Here is a 19,755-nt window from a genome sequence, read left to right as displayed (position 1 = left end):
ATGCTACTCACTTTATGGACCTTTTACACTGGTATATTTGGCTGGTGCCAAATCCAGCACACAGTATCATACTGTAAACGTGAATTTAATGAGGCTAGAGAGCATAACTAAATAGGTCACTGCACCATATGACAGTAGATGTTTTAAATATAGAGTGATACACTGGCATGTATCATGTGAGAAAACAAACATCTTACCAAGCTGTGCCACCTTTGCACAGAACAGACGTCTACAGACCATTTCAAACTTTCAGGGAAATAAAATAAGGACACACAAGAGTACTTGTTCATCTAAAGTCAGCAAAGGTTTTGTGTATGGAAGCCAAAATTCCTTTTTGGTTTTGGCTGGTAGTAGGAACGCAAGTTGATAAACTGACTGTCTTCTAAAACATTTTTGCGTGTTTGGCATTGAATATGTGCCTGTTTAGTGAATAGTATAATGAGCACAAAAAAATTACTGTGTTAGGGCATTTTGTGAGATCTGTGCAACTCAAAGTACTTTCCTGACTGCTTGAAAGTGATTTGGTAACATGGTCTAGGAACTGCCAGTGGTTTTATGACTGGTATTCCACCAGCTTGGTAAAAACTGGCTTATTTTCCCCAATAGACTGTAGGCATAGAATTAATTTCATCCAAGATTAGATAGCCTGCAGTGTATACTTCGGCACTGGGATTGCCTTTCTTCATATTCAGTGGACAGGAATATGATTGGGGCAATTCATCTCACATTTTGAACATTAGAATGTGAATGAAGAGCTTTTTTCTCTTCACTGACCATAAAAGGGAGCACAGAATGACAAAGGAACTTGTGAGCAAATATAGAAAGAGGGTGGGGTACAACTCCTTATACAGTGGGGCATTGTGATAAGAACTGATGCTTGTGAGCTAAAAAGTCTAGATGGGGGTATGTAAAACAAGAGTTCTACCAGACTTAGCTCAAGTAGGACAAGGACCTTCAAGAGACACTTTTAAGATGAACTGTCTCAAAACAGTGTAAATGGGTCAAACAGCTCATATGAGCTCACCATCCTTACTTGTCATTAGCCACACATCTGCTGGTGCATAAAACAGTAGAGCAGCACAGAGCTGTTGACTGCCTGTGGTGCTTAGTAATGCACTTTTTCCTTATAGCGTAGGTTGAATCCCACACCAGTACAATAGCTGCTGTGGTTAAAAGATTTTCAAATTATTTATGAAAATCCATACTGAACCTGATCTGCACTGATACATGGATTTCTTTGATCAACCTGCAATTTTTTTAGTCACTGAGAAGATGCCTGGAACCACTATGATGCCCCAGGAATGTGTGGATGAGTAGAGTGGCTGTCACCAACGTAAAACTTCCTCATAATCATTCTCCAACCAACTACTCTCCTGGATTTAGATTTTTGTTGTAGCAATGGACCCTGCTGGTCACATTCAGGATTGGCCCATTTCAGTGGGCTGCCAGTTTTCACAAAAAAATGTAACAAGCTCTTCTGAGGTCAAAGAGCATTATGGATGTGGTCTACATGTGATCAGGAGCTGTCATTTGAAACTGGCTGACTGTTCTCTACCCAGGCTAATGGTTCTGTACACCACCAGTGAAGCAACTTTTGCTTGGTGAGATGTGACATTTGCTTGATGGGATTGTTTAAATCATGACCAACTTTACAGTAACTTGACATTCAGAGATACACTCAATGCTCTCCTCAGTGAGCAGATTTAATGCAAACTATCATGGGAAGACCCTATCCAGAGCAGCAATATGATCTAAAAATTATACACACATTAGCAAAGTCATTCAGTTATGTCTTTGTTTTAATGACTTTTTTTAAACATTTGTATCATCAGACAAAACATTTAGGTCATGAGAAAATATTTATTTCCAACAGCATGGACTTTGAAAGTTAGTTGGAAGAAGGCATGTTCAATGCTATGATTTTTCCCACGCTGGGTCAGTTGAAATAGTGTGTTGTAGTGCATATATTAACCAGTTACCTTAGGGAAATGCGAAAAGACATAGTGAAGTAGGAGGTGAGTACAAACATTCAAGGCAGTAAAAATGCAGAATACTGACACATGGCTGAAAAATGTACTTTTTGTAATGCTCATTTAGTATCACACAAAACTAGCAACTCACTTTAAAACATTCTTTGTCAGCAACCATACCTATGACCATATGAAACCATTAAATTTAACACAGTCTTTCAGCTGGAAGAGATATTAAGGTCTAACACTCATATCAAATGCTTAGATTTTGTTAGCTTTGCCTGTTATTTAAGATAGTTTCAAGGTACTGCACCAGTATCACATAGGTTTGTTTTTTTTCAAATTTACTTGTACAGAAACATGCGAATAGTAATGCATGAAGGTTTTATATATTTGATTATAATTGTCTGTATTATTGATAGAGCACACCAAGCTTTTTTTGTTACATTTTATGCTGAACTGTTCCATTTCCACATCTACCAAATGCCATCACAGTTCTCATGGCTTATTGTGTAAAGCTGGAAAGTTGAGAAAGTAAGAATGTCTTCACTTAGGACATATATTAATGAAAATAATTATTTTATAGATAGATATATCTATCTACATAGTAATTAAGATTATATGGTATTTTTATCAGCATGAAATGTAAAAAAACCATTCTTCAAACACTCCAAACTAGTAGGAAAACACAGTCAACTGGCACAATACACTCTTAAACCAGTTTTGTATAAGGCTTCAGTTTTCCTGATGAATGGGACTAAATCTTTAAGTAGGTCTGTATACATCTTAGCAATTATAATTGTTTTATGTCACAATATATTCTTAATAAAATAAAAACTCTGGTGTTGTAATTAAAGATAGCTAGTTACCTTCTAGACAAATATGATCTTTTAAAGAGTATGCTGTGTTTAAATATAACAAGTAGAATTAAGGTGCTTCCATATTTCTGCTTTCATTCTTAAAAAGTACCAGAGATAAACAATTGCAATCATTGCTTGTGGATATGCTTTTCTTTGGCTTTTACCACATTTTTAACAGCATGTGATCCCCCGCTGGAAAACTTCTATATGAATTACTTACTTGATTTTGTAAAAATTGCATTATAAAACTTAACGGAACAAAATGTTCAATGCATTTCCTGCGTCACAGCTACACTCTTTTCTCTTCCTTTAAGAATTTCCATTTGCATCAAGCAACAAATGCAAGCAACAATAAATTTAAAGCTAGATTTTTTGCACATTGTAAACTGGGTAGGACCAGGAGTTACTGACAAAACCAGCTGGAAATGCAAAATTAGCAAATTCTCTGTATCTCAACACATTACCATCTAATCTGTCTTGTTTCCCCGACACATACTAACACAACGAAGCTGGACAATGGTTCAACAGCAAGTGCATGTGATAGTTCTGGCAAGACTATTTTTGTTTTGATTAAGCACATATTTTATCCGGGAGGGTTTAGAAAAGCAGGGCCTTTTTCTTCAGGTCATTCCGCTTCCAAAGTGCCAGACGATCAAATTCCTCAATACTCATTTTGAAGACTTCCTGGAACTCTTCAGGGGACAAATGCCTCTTGAAAATGAAAATACAAAAGATATCGTTAAGCTTGTCTGTGCACAGGAATATTTCTGCCCTTCCTAAGTTTTAAAACACACCACAAAATAATGCATTAGGGTTTGCATTTAAATTCCAAAACTGTTTCTGGAAAAGACTGCATCAAAACCAAATGAGCTCAGAGTAGCTGGGAAATGAAATTATTGATGGCAGTAGTGACTTTTGAAAAAAAATAGTATTTTCAATATAGTTCCAACTGAGCAGAAGCTATGGTTTTTGGGAAAAAATACATGTTTATCCAGGGTGCCTGATGACAGAGCACACTGAGACAAATTTAAGTTATTCCAGGACTTTAAAGAGATTGATAACAATGTAACTTTAGAGTTGGATTTGTTTTGCCTTGATCTTTAATGAGAGCAGCGGACACCACACTGGCCCACTAATAGCAACTTTGTAACTAAGGAGAGAGCATACTGCTAAATTCTGAAATCCAAAATGTGCTTATCCATGGGGAGAGACTCTCCTAAGAAGTTCAAGCTGGATAAAGTAGGGGCTTTTTAAATGTCAAGAAATATGCTTCTATTTAATATTTTCATGATTTAATATTTAAAAAAAAGAAAAAAGAGATTGAGAAAAAGGGGAGAAATCCAACATAAAGAATTGGAAGGAAGTAGGATAGCAGTTCCCTAGCAATTACTAGCATCCACACAGAAAAGGTGGAAAAGGTAAATGTGTGAATGAGAAATTAATTTGCAAAATTCATCCAATAATGGTGGACTAATGCTTGCTCAAGTATTTCAGTAGTATCAGTTATGCTTCTCTGTTTCTGATGAGTTAAGCACACACCATCTAAAAGGGACAGATTCAGTGCAATGAAAATTAGAAATTGCAATTTTTAAACATGGACTCCCCTCTTCCACGAAGGTGTCCTTGAAATCTGTGACGACTCCTGCAATCTAACCCTCTGCTCCCCAGCCAAGCTCTTGAAGCTCCTCAGACACATTTCTCCTCCCACGCTCACCCAGGCAGCCCCAGCCTCAGCATCTCAGTGCCTGCTTTAGTACTGCATCCAAAAACCAGGTCCCCAAACACTGCTAAGCACAAGAAATGCTTGGACACGCTTCATACAGCAGAATCAAACTCTTCACACATTAGACAACTGCGTTATTTCAAGAGAAGGATATCGGCCCTTTTCTTCCATCCCACTGCCTCCTGGTTGCAGGACTTCCCAGGAGGTGAGAAACCTTGGTTCAAAGTCCTCATCACTCGGAGGAGGCTCAGAAACACCATCTACTCTACACTACTCACTCTTAAGACACACTGGCAGGGTAATGTTAAAGGACATACGGTGCTCATGGATGTGAATAATGAACCAGCTACCAGCAAACACTGAGGGTAAGGTGCTGAAGGGAGGGGGGAGCACAGCACACCCAGGGGAAGGGGAGCCACGGGGTCCTTTGGACTCTGTACTGGCAATTCAAATAGGCCAAGGTTGTCTAGCATTTCAAGCAGATCCTTGCATCATCTGGAAGAGTGCTAGCCTCTATTAGCCACAATTGTGGCAGGGAACATGATAACATGTCCTGGCAATCCCATGATGGTTACCTGACCAGGATGAACACAGCCTCATTTGCCCTACCTTACAAAGCTATTTTTTTTTGACAGGTTTGGAAGTAAAATTTTACTTTCCACTTATTAACAATGACTTCATCTTTGTAATGGAATTTACTCAAGAAAACTAAAAAATTGCTTGTAAGAAGTCATTATATATAATTACTTTAAATGTTCATCATGGGTTCTTGTTGTTTCTTAAAAAAGGACAGCCTTGGTTTTTTTCCCTTGAGATTCCACATACTCAGAACAACAGTGACTAAGATCTTGGAACTGAGCCTTCATTTTTCATTTGACAAATGGCAGCAACTCACCATAAGCGCTGCTCATAGCATGGAACAAACACACCATGCATATTTGGCAAAGGAGATCACTTCTCGCATGAAAATGAGCAACATCTGACAATGTATTTTAGAAACAACCTCTCGCTGACAGAATTTAATTCTACTGGGCTCAGAAACAAAAAGTAACTTCTCTCAGCATTGGTTTTTTAAGAACATTTTCTAGGTAATCCAGTGGACAAATGAGAGTAAGTTTAGCTTTAGTAATTTCTCACTGCAAGGACCATGTTTGTAGGTCGTAGGATTGAAAAAGAAGTCTGGATGAACAAAGTGTATAATATTTTATTTTATTTTACTTTATAGATTGTGGGTAAGACTTGAGCCATCTCCTCACTCAGGAGAAAGCAGTGGCAAACTGTAGTTCATACTCGAACTAAGAAGAAAATGAGAAAGCCTATGCCCTGGCAGGTAAATTTACCTTGCCAATCTTCTAAAACCATAGAAAATTACATAAAACTTTAAAAGGACTATGTTTTCACCATTTCTTTTTTCCTGAGGTAATTTGCACCATGTATTATGAGAAACTGCTGTGGTCTCATCAGATCTGTTCCGGTATTGAAGGTCAATGGAGGAAAGCTCAACGAGCCCTACATCATCCCTTTTCTCCAGGATGCCAAACATTTGCTACATCTTCACCTCCTAATGAAGCTTGCCACCCATCTCAGTACAAGATGTGCAATTCGCCCTTCCCTCTCCAATTTTGCACTTTGCCATTTATCCTTCTGCTTTGCCCTCAGGCTTAGTGAGCTTTTGCTCCACATGCAGCTAGCCATGAATGAATTACTTGTGCACTGTGTCCAGATGACACCACCTTCATTCTTTGCATATATTAATTTTTTAATTCTTATACCGAAGTTTTGTTTTATAACAGCACCATTTTTTTTTTTCCTCCTCACAGAAGGTCACATTTGGTGCTGCCTGGTCCAAAAGCAGTAAACAGTTTCTAGCCCAGGGATAAAGTGACTGAGATGGTTAAAGCACGTTTCTAGCCCAGGGATAAAGTGACTGAGATGGTTAAAGCACAAGTTCACTTATTTCCACATCCATTCCATTAGAGAGTTTCTTTGCTTTTAATTTTCTTTCACATATGCCCTCCTCTCAAGGACTAACAAACTGACTGCAATATTAGCAGTTTCTTACTCCATCAATGCATTATCCACATGCAAAATAATTCTGATAGAAGGAAACATTTTCCCTTTGTTCTGAACTCTCTCTGAGAACACCAGTGTGTGCCCAGTGTAACATGTTTTCCCTGCACCTTAGAAGCTTTCACCATACCCTTCTTAAGCACCATGGGCTCTAGATTTGGGACTGACCCTAGAAGCAACAATGACTTAAGTTTTGTCTTCAAATTTTAGAATAAAACCTTGATCCCAGAAAGATGTCATCAAACTGGCAAAGCTTCAGATAAAAGCAATGGAAGTAATCATGGGTTACAATTTGATTTATGAGGAAAGACTAAAAGGCCTAAGTATGCCTAAGCTCAGCCAAATGATAACTAAGGTAAAACATGGTAAATGTCTACAAGTATTTGAAGGGTCTAAACACCAGGGGAATACACCAGTGTGAGAAGTTTATGTTCACACTTTTCTATGTATACGTGATGCTAAATTTTGTCTGCACTACTGTTGGGACTTTCCTAATAGCTTTCCTCAAAGATTTAAAACCTAGAGCTCTTCCTAAACCTAAAGGTAAAAATGTATCAGTAAGATAAAAATGTACCAGTAAGAAATCTTGGACTGATTTATCTTTCTTCTCAGCTATTGGAATATTAATTAGTCTTAACTGAAGCATTACCTTCTCTCATTAGTCAAACAAAAGAAGGGAAATTGAAAACTATGAGCAGGGAATATGACAGATACTCATCTTGAGGTATGAGAGAATATGTGTGAAGCTATGCTTTACAAGGCCAAGAACATGATTTCCTTTTCTTTTTTTTCAGTAATGCATCAGCTTAAAATATCCAGCTATGTTAATAATGCATCACTGGGCCATTAAAGGAAGGAATGGCCAAACTTATTAGTAAAAGCAACATTCATTCATTTTTTTACTAGAGTTGGCCTTGTTTACATAGGAAATCTGGGTGTTTTACAGTGTGCTAGTAAGTGATTCCTAACTCCCTCTGTGACAGTTTGGCCACACTCAGGCAGCTTAACTCAATCTCCTTCTCTGCTCTGCATCAACAGCAAGGCTGGGCACATTGCAGATGCTGAGGAAAGTAGAGAGGACCTATCAAGGTCCTGTTCTGCTCACACTCTGAACTGACTGTATGTAAGTGAGGTCATTTTGGAAGCTACATAATGATGTTAACATGGTGCTACCTGACAACCTTGCTAGAAGATAAGGGAAACAGTTTAAAGATGATTCTTCACTAAAAAAGACTGCAATACTGGAACTCACAGGATCAGAATATCAGCATTTGTGACATAGTTAAGTGTGATATTGCTACAATAGAAAGGACTATGGCATCATGGTTTTTTGATGGAATTGTATTAATCTGAGGCAAGGGCGAGCTAACCCTCTCTACTGCATTGCAACCACTAGAACAGAAAATCCTCATCCTCTATGAAACATGAACATGAAAATGAGCAGTACAGACACATCCTCATTTTTTACTCTCTCAGAACAAAAGTAATTAATTGCACATTCAAATACTTGCTCCGCGGTGTTATCTCAGAAAGAAGTGGTGCTTCTCACGATAAATTAATGAGGCTCGTCTCCATTTCTGTGGTCTGCTAAAAAGCCAGTAATAATTCTAAATAGAGTTATAATCTTTAATTCAATGAGATTTCTTTTCCCCAAGAAGAATTGAGTTTTTAATGAAATTCAGAGATGCTCACAACTAATACACAGTGTCGTGGTTTCACCCCAGCTGGCAATCAAGCCCCACACAGTCATTCATTCACTCTCCCACCAGTGGGATCAGGGAGAGAATCAGGAGGGTGAAAGCTGGAAAACTCATGGGTTGAGATAAAGACAATTTAATAGGGAGAGCAAAAGCCACGCACACAAGCAAAGCAAAACAAAGAATTAATTCACTGCTTCCCATGGGCAGGCAGGTGTTCAGCCATCTCCTGGAGAGCAGGGCCCGTCACATGTAACAGTGACTTGGGAAGACAAACGTCATCATTCCAAATGTCCGCCCCCCCTTCCTCTTTTTTCCCCCACTTCGTGCACTGAGCATGATGTCGCATGGTCTGGAATATTCCTTTGGTCACTTTGGGTCACCTGTCCTGGCTGTGTCTCCTCCCAACTTCCCATGCACCCCCCACTTCCTTGTCAGAGAGGCCATACCAAAAGCAGAAGAGACCCTGGCTCTGTGTAAGCCCTGCTCAGCAATAATAGAAACATCTCTATATTATCAGCACAAATTCAAAACACAGCCCCATACCAGCCACTGTGAAGAAAATTACCCCAGCCAAAACCAACACATTAAGGAACATGACATTAGTATGAATAAGTCACAGGAAGAGAAAATTACAATTCACCTGCAGCACATGGTGACCAGGGGGAGCTTCACAAGCATCTCTATTCTGTGTCAGTAATTGGATGGGAGTTCTCATGTGAAAACCTGCTGATGTAGGAAGCTCAGAGGATATCCTACCTCCTCATGAGTCAATATTGAACCAATGAAAGAACTCAGTGGATGGCAGGAGGTGATGGCTTGAAGACTAGAAAAATCAAGGTCCTAATTCCTACAGCAATTTAAAACCTCAGGTTTGTTTCTCTTTTGCTTTTTTTTTTTGCTATATTCATGGGAAATGACAGCTGAGCACTACACTGCCTTTGCCTGAATCTGTAGTGAATCTTTCAGCCAGTCTCTGTCTGAGGCAATTCTGAGCACTCTGTTTTAGAGAGTGTAATTTTAAGTAGTTGTCTACTTCAATTCATTTTTATTCAACGTCCTTGCAACACTTCTAACTTCTGATTCACAAAATCCAGAAATAAATGCTACAGGATCTTCTCCAGAGATTTCAACATGAGAAATACTCAGACTAAACTGGGATTTATTGGGATGCTCACAGGTAAGTGAGCATCCATGTAAATAACCAAGTCTTAGCTCTTCAAGTTGGTGCAGAAGCTTTGCTGCTGAGACAAAATCTTTTCCTATGGTAATATTCAGGATTGTAGAAGTATCTCAACATTTAGATAATAATAGCTTCCTCCCCTCTCCAGTTTTTCTCTTCCTCACTGCCCTTCCACTCCCTTCTCTCATGCCTCTGAAGGTTAGTCCAAATAAGACTCTCAGATGCCCAGTCAAATTTACTGGAAAATTTTCTCGTTTTTCTATTGAATTTTGAATCCTCATTTTGCTTTCACAAGGTTTGCACTCTTCACCCCTCTTTCTGTTGCACTGCTGGGGCTCAGCAGGCTTTTCAGATGTTTCTTCTAAGCCTGCTGCATGGCTAATTACAAAGCTGTAATTAGCCATGTGCCACATTCCTAAGGAAGTATTGAATGTTATGCTCATCTACGGCCTAATAAAGCTTCATGCTCAATAAATATTTGAAACTATTAAGTAATTATGTGATTGGTGAGCAAAAGTTAAGAAACAGCATGAATTGCCACCTAATAAACTTCAAAAAGTATCAAAAGATCACTAGGGCAGCTCTGTTGATCAGAGGATAAGGCAGCGGGCACCTGCAGTTACCCTAGATGAGGGCAATTAGTCACAACACAAATAGAGCCCTTATGCAGTCAAACCTTGCAGGAGCTGTAGATCCCCCTCCACACAGCAATGCAGGTCCCCAGAAAGGTTCCCAGGGAAAGCAGTGTAATAGAAGCAGTGAGGAAAGGAGTCTGAGACCCTTCCCCATGCCCATATCACCCCAAGCACCTCTTCAAGGCTCCTGGATCTGTGGATGTTCTCATTTAGTATTTCAGGGTACCATGAAGTCTCACAGAGAAGCTGCATTCCACTCAGCACTACCACTTCCAATCTAACCTCTTGGGAACTATCACAAGGCAGACAGAAAGTATCCTGTAGGAGCATTGTATAGTCAGTATTTTTCCCAGCTGAGTCATCCATAAACATACAAAGAGCTGAAAAGATGTAAGTATTTCTCTCAGGTATATGAATATATTATCTAAATAGCATATACATAGAACATTTCTGATGATAATCTATGTCACCATCCTGTCATTCAATCAAATGAGCTTTTTCATTACTGACATTGACATAAGTCATTGCCTCCAGCTGACGGCTGATAAAAAATTCTGTATAATTAAGAAAATAATTCATAAATAAAACCAAGCCTTGGAATCCATAATAAATTATGAAAATATAAAGAAGATAACGAGTTTCAAAAATCTCATTTGATTTAGGCAAAAAATACTTTATTCTTAAAGCAGATTTTCCAGTTTCCTTTAGGTTGGATTTTAGTGAATGTGTAATATGAATGTTCCACCTCTAATCTCTGTGCACTCCTACAGTGTTTCCACTCACACAGAAATTACTTTTCACATCATATCACATCAATTCTAATGTGTATTTTCATTTTATAATGGCTCCTTTTGTGAAGACTTTGAAATCTGATATAAACATGCATCACTGATCACAACACAAGCACATGCCTAGAATAACAAACAACACACATATATTTTTCAAGCTAAACACTGTGAAACAGTTCTACTGAAGTCAGTGACCCACACTTTTTCACCCCAAATGATGAGCTTTATTGTGAAGTGAGCCCATAACCTCATACCTGGCCCCAAACTACAAACTGTAGAACACACAGCATTCCAGTTTTGCTCTCGTTTTCCCCATCTGAGCTTCAAAGGAGGTGGGACACACAATGTTACTTGTACGAATGACATCCAGGAGCTTGGGCTCTTAAAAATTCAGGCTCAGTTACTGGAAACAAGTCCTAAAATGGTTGAAGCCCAAATGGCTGGAACCCAGGGTGATTGTTGAATGAAAACTAGTGGAAAAAATGTTACCCCTGAAGCAAATCCAGACAAGCAGTTCCAGGAGGAAAAGCATGTTTGACTTAATGTGAGTGCTCTGTTCAAATAAAACTGCACCCATGTTTAAATCTCTCATTTCTGTTTACAAGAGAACAAGGAGGCAAATGAAAGTTTGCTACTTGACATTCCAGAGTACTTTCTCTGCAGCAATTGTCTCAGTGTATCCTTGTTAAACAACTATGAACAGGCTCAAACAAAAAGTGGAATAATTTACTTTCTACTGCATTTGATAGGCATGAATGGATAATGCTTTTAAGCCTTGAATTCAAAAGAAACAGCTAAAAAACCTAAGATACATTAAGATAAGGAAATCAAATGAAAACACTAAAAGATGGCTTCCAAAGGGAAGATTTTAACAATATTGTCTTTCAAAACTACCAGCTTGTGACCACAAAAGAAATCTTACACTCTGTGATAAAAGCAACTGCAGGAGGAAAAAAAATATAAATCTATGCAGTTGGGCATGAACTATCAATGTGCAAACACTGAACCACACTGTTGTGACTGAAAAACAGGCAAACAATATCCAATCTAAGAGGAAAGTATCAAATGTGTGCTTTTAGGAGTCCAAGGCTCAAATGATAAAGGTATTCGAGTACTTAAAAGAGGTATCAAAATTTTCAAAAGTGTCTGTAAGCTCAACTTCCTTTGAAAACCAGCAGGTAAGGAATGTACCGATGTGTACCATCCAAAGGTGAAGTCTTAGTCCTGAAAACTCAGGATTCACGTTATCCAAGATGGGGAAGTTTGGTCCAGGACACTTATATTTTAACACTTGCATTAGAAAAAAAAAAAAAAAAATTGTTAACAAGTTCTGACATAGACCAAATTGTATTTTCTCAAATGCTATTGCAGCAAGTTCACCAAACAATCATGTTTTGTAATTATACTATGTCTTCACAGAATATACCAATCTAAGCAAATTAGGGACTTACAGAGGTCTTCAAAGCAAGGCCAACTTTAAAATCAGACCATGTTCCTCAAGGCCATGTCCAGCTGTGTTTTGCATGCCTTCAGAGGTACCACAGCCTCTTGGGCAACCCGTTCAGTGCACTACCCTTCCAGCGAGGAACTTTCCCCTTGTATCCTATTGTAATTTATTTTCCTGCAACTTGTGACTGTTGCCTCCTGGCTTTCCAGTGCCTGCTTCTGGGAAGGGTATGTTTTGCCCTATAACCCCTTTACTACAAAGGTGAGCTGCTGATTCATGTTCAGTGTGTTTTCCATCGGCATCTTCAGGTACTTTTCTGCAGAGCTGCTCCCCCCATCTTGTCCTGATGAACAATGTTATTCGGTCACAAGTGCAAGAACGTGGATTTATCTTCACTGAACTTCTTGAAGTCTCTGTCAACCATCCCTACAGCCTGAACAGAGGCTCTGCTCACCTAAGCATCAACTGCTGTTCCCTCAAGTTCGTGTCATCTGCAGACACAGTGAGGGTGCAACTCCTCTTCACCCAAGCTGTATAATCCATCCCTGTGCTACTGCTTTGTTGTTCTGCAACATTATCTGAATGAACTTGTTCTTTACCATTTCCTGTTGGAATAGCTCACGGGAATGCTGCTCTGTTCACCTAACGTTACAATAAACAGCACTGCAGTAGAGAGAAACTTCTAAAAAATTACTTGGCCAAATCCTTATCTCCTGTAAATTCCTTGCATTTCTAATCAGCTTATACAAAAGTGAGATCTAGGCTATTTACTCAAAAACCAAAGTGCCAGCAAAGTATTTAAAAATCAGCAAGCTGCTCATTATAACCAGTTCTCAGTGCTGCATTAGTTCACTGTTGGCATAAACATCTCCTTGGAAGAGCACAAGGAACTGGGTACTTCTGTTTCACTGCTGAGTTAAGACAAGCAAACAAAAACAAGCTGAGTGTTTTTATGCTTAGATACATCCACTTTTGAGGAAAGAATGACTATTATTTGAATGCATTTATTACCAGTTGAGCCTTCCTAATCTCTAGATACCTCTTGGGTTTAGAAAAATATGCATTTTTGCAAGAAAATATTTTTTATAATCCTTAAAATAAATTTCTTGCACAACAGTGTAATCTAAAAAATACTCATAAGGGGAGCAAAGTTAGGAAAACACTACCACCCATTAAACCCCCACCCTCCTGTGGTCCTTGAACATTAGTCAAAGTTTCATTGTAGCCTCCCTTAATTTGACCCCAGGAGCTAATACCATTGACTTGAGTTCACTTTTCATGATAGGAACACTCACTATAGGAGACTTTCTTTGGAGGAGTGAATCATAGACAAACGATAGTGCCCCTTCCATGACATCTATGATGGATCATTCAAAGTTCACAATGAACTGTTTCACAAAGAGGAGGCTGCTTCAAGTCAACTTGTGAGATGGCTGTTAAATAAATCTACCTCATGAAAAGTTAGTTAACCTTATTGCTCCTAAGTAGACCAGGAAATCAGAAACATCACGTGTGAAATATTCTGCTGATACCAGACACAGTAAGACTGTTCTCAGGTTTGATAGCTGATATGAAGCTATCAAACAGAAGCCCTTGGTCTCCTTTCACTGACACCACCTGTCCACACAACTAATCAGAATAAAACTGGTGTATTAGAACATGGATTTTTTCTTAGAAGATTTTCCTAGGTATATCTCTATCATAACTGTATAACGCTACAGTTTGCATAACACATGGACTTAGCACTGCTATGTCCATCAGCATTTCTGTAGGCAAAATCCAGCCCTTTCACAAGTGACATTGGCTGTGCAGGATGAAAACAGAACATCAGCTGGCAACCAATTCAGATTTGAAAGAGAACTTGACTCTTAGAGATCCCAAGCATTGAATCACACCCTCTAGGGGGTGTGAAAGGGACCTCAAGAAAGGGTGAAATATTACCTTAGCACCTGCTTTCAGTATTCCCAGTGCTGTCCTCAAAAGTGTGAAGATACCAAGATAAGTGGGCCCTCTACTAACAGACAGTGTGTGTCTGTACCCACATTTTTAAGCCTGGTCTGCTTTTGTGCAAACCTATAAACCCACATAGTCCTGGGCTCTCTGAGTCCTGGGTCTTGCCCAAGCCTGAAATCTGCTGAATGCACAAGTCAATAATTAAGTTACTATCTTCTTCTTCTTCTGCCACAAGAGGAAGTAATGATAAGCTGCTTTTATATGCAAATCTACTTATTTCCAGCAATTCTGTAACACAGAAGAAAGGGTCAGGAAAGAGGGGAAGAGGCTGGCAGGGAAAGCAATGGATTGTGTCTGTCACTCAACTCTGCATATGGTTTGAATGTGTAGATGAGCAACTGCCTCTGTTTTTCCAGTAGTTACAGTGCTATTAAAACTCTGCTAATTTAATTGTTTTAAAAGCTACCAATCCCTATTAAATGTAAGACAGTCTACAAAGGAGTTCTTCCTGCAGACACACATGTTTAGCATAGGGCAGCAATCAGCAGGATTGGTCTGGTCCCCTCACTGCTTTTCTGGTGCAGGTTTGAAGCAGATCTTGTTTATTGTTCTTTTTTGCAAACCTCTGTGAGATCTTTGAAGTGGCTGGGCTCCTTGAGCCAACAGGCCCTGTGCTGCACCTGGTGTGAGGCAGACTGAGCAACTCCAAAGCTAAACAAACAGCAATCCCAGCTGAGGACAGTGTATGAGTTACAGATAATGGCAGCCAGGGCAGGCATGATCCATCCAAAGCAAACTATATGTTGTCTTAAAAAAGCAATTTAGAGCTGCATTTGCTCTTCAGACCAGTCTGATGTGTTTAAACAAAGACTCTATTCTTTAACACACACATACACGTGTGTATGTATATGTATGAAAGAACCCTTTACAGAATATGTCCAGATGAGAATCCCTCCAACTCCCTGCTCCTTCTTCCCGAGTCATCATGCTTTTTACTATTGCTATCATGCCTCGCTATAAACCACGCTTAAAGCAGCACACAACTGTGGCTCCCTTTTCCTTACAATCAAATCAACACCACTTGTTGGGTAATCAAGAGACAAGCACATGTAAGTATTCAAGAACACAACACCAATTTGAAAACATACTATATGTATGAAAATCTGGTAAACTAATTGTTTTTAAAAACTGATCTTTAACAAGGAACTTTCTGCTTCTTCAAAGTTTTTCTTCTTTTTTTACTTTAAAAATAATTTTTCTTCTTTTCTTGTCATATTATCAAGTTCAAAATACAGTAAATTTACTAAAATATGAATCTCCCCAAAAGTCCAATATTTTTATCACATATTTTTTACTGAGGTATCTCTTCTTAATAGTAGTTCACAGAAAGATACATTAGTTTAGGTGAGTCTTTATTCAGTCCTGTTATTGACTGTTATTTATTCAGTCCTGTTATTTGACTAGCTCAGTCAAAAAAATCAACCTCAGGAATTTTGCTTGAACATCAACTTCAGGATTTGACCTTTGGAAACTAAGCTTTCTGTTATGATAAATTATATCTGCATTTCTCTATCTTAAGTGAGACGTGGCTGCTACAGCAAAGCTGTAGTACGTGACCACAGATCACACAGCCAAAGGAAAGGCTGAATAAGACAACGGACCAAACACAGGTCCATGTATTTTCAGGATAAACTGAGCCTTTTTGTAATATCGAGGTTATTCTATGAGGTTGTTTTTTATAGGAACCAAAAATAAAACAAATTCCAAGTTTCAACACTCCCCACCCAAACTCCCAATAGCATGTAAAATCATCCAAAAGTCATGGGTTTCATTGGTATCTTTGTAAAATATCATTTGGTAAGACATTTGCCAGGTTCTAAGCAATTTTTTAATTAAATTGCCTACATACTAATTTTTTTGAAATAAAATATAATGCGTAATGTTATTTCTCTCTTCTTTGTTGCTATTACTGAGGCACAGGAATAAGCAGCATAGCAAGCAAACAGCTGAAATGCTTGCAAAACTGTCAGTCAAATATCATTCCTACCTCCAGCCTGGTCCTGTCCACATCCTTAGGCAATTTCACACGAACTCGGTTTGTTACAATAAGAGTTTCATAAGGATAAATCTGTTAAAAAGACAAGAACATATGAACTCCAGCTGAATCCAATTCTGAGGCATGGAAATGGTGGTGTGGGGAACTTACTAAGAAATGGTACATACTTGCATCCTGATTTGACAAATATTTCACTGGGACAAAAATTAACAAAATAAAATAAAAGAAAGGAACCCATGTAACCTTGCTAGGAAGTGCTGAATCTGATTGTTCTTCCAGTGTTGGAAAAGCCCTTCTTACCTTGTATTCTGCAAAAGAATGAGAACAGGTTCAGTTTAGAATTTATAGCCTTCTTTTGGTGTCACCACAATGAACATTTAGGTACATCACAAATGTGCTATGCTACTACATTTCTCTCTTCTCAGTAGTTGTTGGATAACTGCATGCATAATAAGAATATGACCCCCGTGCCCTGAATGCCTATAACACTGTCTATTACCAAATCAATAGTCCTTGAAATCAAAGGCTTATTACAGAAAATCCATCTTGATGCCACTGGGTTACACGGTGAGCATGTCTGGCAAAATTGGGTATTTCTTTTTACAGGAGGCTTTTGTGCAGAGTTAAGTCAGTCTGTCATCCAAAAGTCCTGCCCTTATTGTTCTTTACTGAAAATAGTTAAAATAAATGGATTATTAAAGGCATGTCAGTTTGGGAACACATACGAAAACCACTGAGATAATACGATATTACAAGATGCCAACACCCTGCACTTGGGCTGACTGCAGTGGGAATAACAATAGGGAAGAAAAGATGATTTGGGGGTGTGGCAACAATGATTCCTGGATCTACAGTAGCACAAGGGAATCTAGTTAGGTCAGTGTATGACTATATATGATATGACTACCACAATGTTATCTATTCACAACGGTGATTAAATGCGACCAGGACAGCCAAAATGCTTTCACAGACCTTTTTATGGTCTGAAATGAAATCAGAGATTAAGTCTACTTTTCAAAACATGTACTTTAACCTATTCAAACATGAGACAAAGATTTTTATCAACACAGAGTCATGAAGTGAAGCATTAGAGTAAGATTTTTAAAATGAGTTAAAGTGTCTTGGAAATAAAATTTTTCAGCTCCCTTGAAAATTCCAACCCAAGTTCCATATTAAGTGCATAGTCCACTGCAATAAAAGAAAATAATGCAAATAAATCCTACTTTTTGAGCTCTGCACATTTTAACCACACTGTAGCACAAATAAGAAGCACAGTGGACTTTTTCCAATTAGACTCGAAGGAGTGATTATCTTAAATTTCCTCCTGTCTTTGACAGGAGACCAACACCACAAGGCAATGCTGCCACATATCGAGGACCCTGATATTGCCTCAGCCTGGCTGCACCACCTTATGATGCAAGACTTCTGTCAGGCCTTTACATTGGGCTAAGTAAAAAGAAGATTCTCTGTGATAAACATGATACTGAGCTGTGTCTCTGACTAGTCATTATTCTGTGAACTACAGGAAGAGCTCAGAATAGCAGCCTTTGTGGCAATATGTTAACAAACATCCTCAAAGGGAGAAAACACAAAGGGGAGTGGAAATGATATTGCAATGTACCTTTCATCCCCCAGCTCGCCTCCTGGTCCGTTTCATATTGGCCCATAGTTTCAGGCTGACAGAGAAAGAGAGAAGCAATGTAGCAGCAAAATACACCAAAAAAACCACTCTGAACATTGTTGAGAGGAAAAAGAAAGCCAGCTGGTACCATAGAACCGAAATACAGATCCTTGCATGAGAGAAAGAGAAATAAGTCTCATTCAAATTTGACCTAATTGCTCAAGTAAGCAAAGTAACACAGAAACTGTCACTTTTCTGTGGTGTAGATGTGTTACTGCCATCATCACAAATCACTTCTGCTGCACTGTAACTTTTTTCCTTCTGCTTTCTGCTTCACACTGCTGATGCCGCTGACCAGGGAGAACTGTATGTGTGCCGTATATGTGCTTTGTTTGAACCACTGTCCTCTTCCTTTCTGGCAAATGCTAAGATGAAAATCAGTATAGGAACCAGAAAAGCACTATCATATGATCTTTTTTTTCCAGGTTTCATTTTTGCCTGATGGGGTATCAATGGTGTGCACAGCTATGCCCACAATAACCCACAAGGCTCCTTGCTGTTTGCTTTTGGGGCTTCTTTATGCAGCACTAGGATGATTAAAAATAACAAACCACAAAAGCTGGCATGAACCTACAATCCAAACAGAGGACATCCATTCTGTGAGGAATTTTGGCCTCAAGGATTTGACCATGAGCAACCTTTTCAACGCTTACACAGGTTTGGTACTCTTTATGTGGGACAGATGCTGCCATCTGCCGCTTTCCCATCACATTGCAAGGCTTCCTGAGTGCTTTGGCCTCATCTCTGGGAAGCCTCGCGATGGCCAGTGCAGTGCCTGGGCACAAGTCAGTTTCCCTTGCTTGCTTCAGGTTACTGGCAACACCTATTCTGAAAAGTCAGAAAAAACCCTCCTGACTCATAGGTGGGATTAGGTTTATGTGGACCCTTTCAAATTCCTAAATATTATTCGATCAAGCAACCAGGTATTGAGGCAACACAGGCATAATTATTCCTGTAGTAGTAACTCAAAGGGATGGACATTTCAGCAGCTACTGAAAAATCCATTTAGCTACCCCTTGATAATTTCTTTCTTGTAGCTCCTTCCAATGAATCTCAGTTTGACTCTTATCACTGGGGAAGTTTAATCCTCCTCATATGCTTTTGCCGGTTTCACATCTTCTTTTGGAGAAAGAAGGAAATTTGAACGAGGTCCTCTCCAGGCAGTTTGGACACAAGTCAATCTTCAAAATGTAGGTGCACATGCATCTGTGTTTTGACAGCCCATTAATATAAACCATAATGGTTTTTCACCTAATAATACAAGCCATGAACAGAGAACTCCTAATGTTAGATGCCAGAGAGAAAGAGAGGCCCCATTGTCAAAGCTGCCTTTTTAATAAAGACTAATAAAAGTTGCAAAAAACGATTAAAAAAAGAATTCATAGTCTGTTCTCATCATAATTTTGTCAGGCATTTTTCTTTCTAGATTGCTGCTTGTCATTCCATCTGCATTGTTCCCTCTCTGCCTTAAAAGTGCAATGACTGTGTGTGAATACACACGCCACACACGGACACACATCCATACTAGAAAAAACAGAACAGATGGTTCAAGGAATGCAATGGATATGGGCTGTTCCACATTTGCTCTGAGATCATTACTTGCCTAATTATAGGCCTGACTGTATCCATCATTAATTCAAGCTATTCTATGATTAATATGTGCAGCCTGTACATTTTAGATCTTAATTTGTT

General features: G+C 38.9%; 1 protein-coding gene across 15 annotated transcripts in view; it reads right to left on the bottom strand.

Moving 5' to 3' along the window:
- Positions 1-1,781: 1,781 nt before the first annotated feature.
- ABLIM2 (actin binding LIM protein family member 2) overlaps positions 1,782-19,755 on the bottom strand; it is a 133,525-nt gene continuing 115,551 nt past the window's right edge. For 10 of the 15 annotated variants that reach the window (XM_048303546.1, XM_048303550.1, XM_048303554.1 and 7 more), the window contains 4 exons: positions 18,004-18,058; positions 16,626-16,690; positions 16,374-16,454; positions 1,782-3,541 (listed from right to left, as the gene is read on the bottom strand). In XM_048303546.1, the coding sequence (XP_048159503.1) occupies positions 3,428-3,541; positions 16,374-16,454; positions 16,626-16,690; positions 18,004-18,058 (315 nt within the window). In that variant the 3' untranslated portion in view covers positions 1,782-3,427. The remainder of the gene's footprint in view (positions 3,542-16,373; positions 16,455-16,625; positions 16,691-18,003; positions 18,059-19,755) is intronic. The other 5 variants (XM_048303549.1, XM_048303561.1, XM_048303558.1 and 2 more) reach the window with 1 other exon arrangement.

The sequence above is a fragment of the Corvus hawaiiensis genome, chromosome 5 (genome assembly GCF_020740725.1).
Source record: "Corvus hawaiiensis isolate bCorHaw1 chromosome 5, bCorHaw1.pri.cur, whole genome shotgun sequence".
NCBI classification, from domain to species: domain Eukaryota; kingdom Metazoa; phylum Chordata; class Aves; order Passeriformes; family Corvidae; genus Corvus; species Corvus hawaiiensis.
Note: the sequence above shows the minus strand (reverse complement) of the source record. Positions and strands in the feature narration are given on the sequence as shown.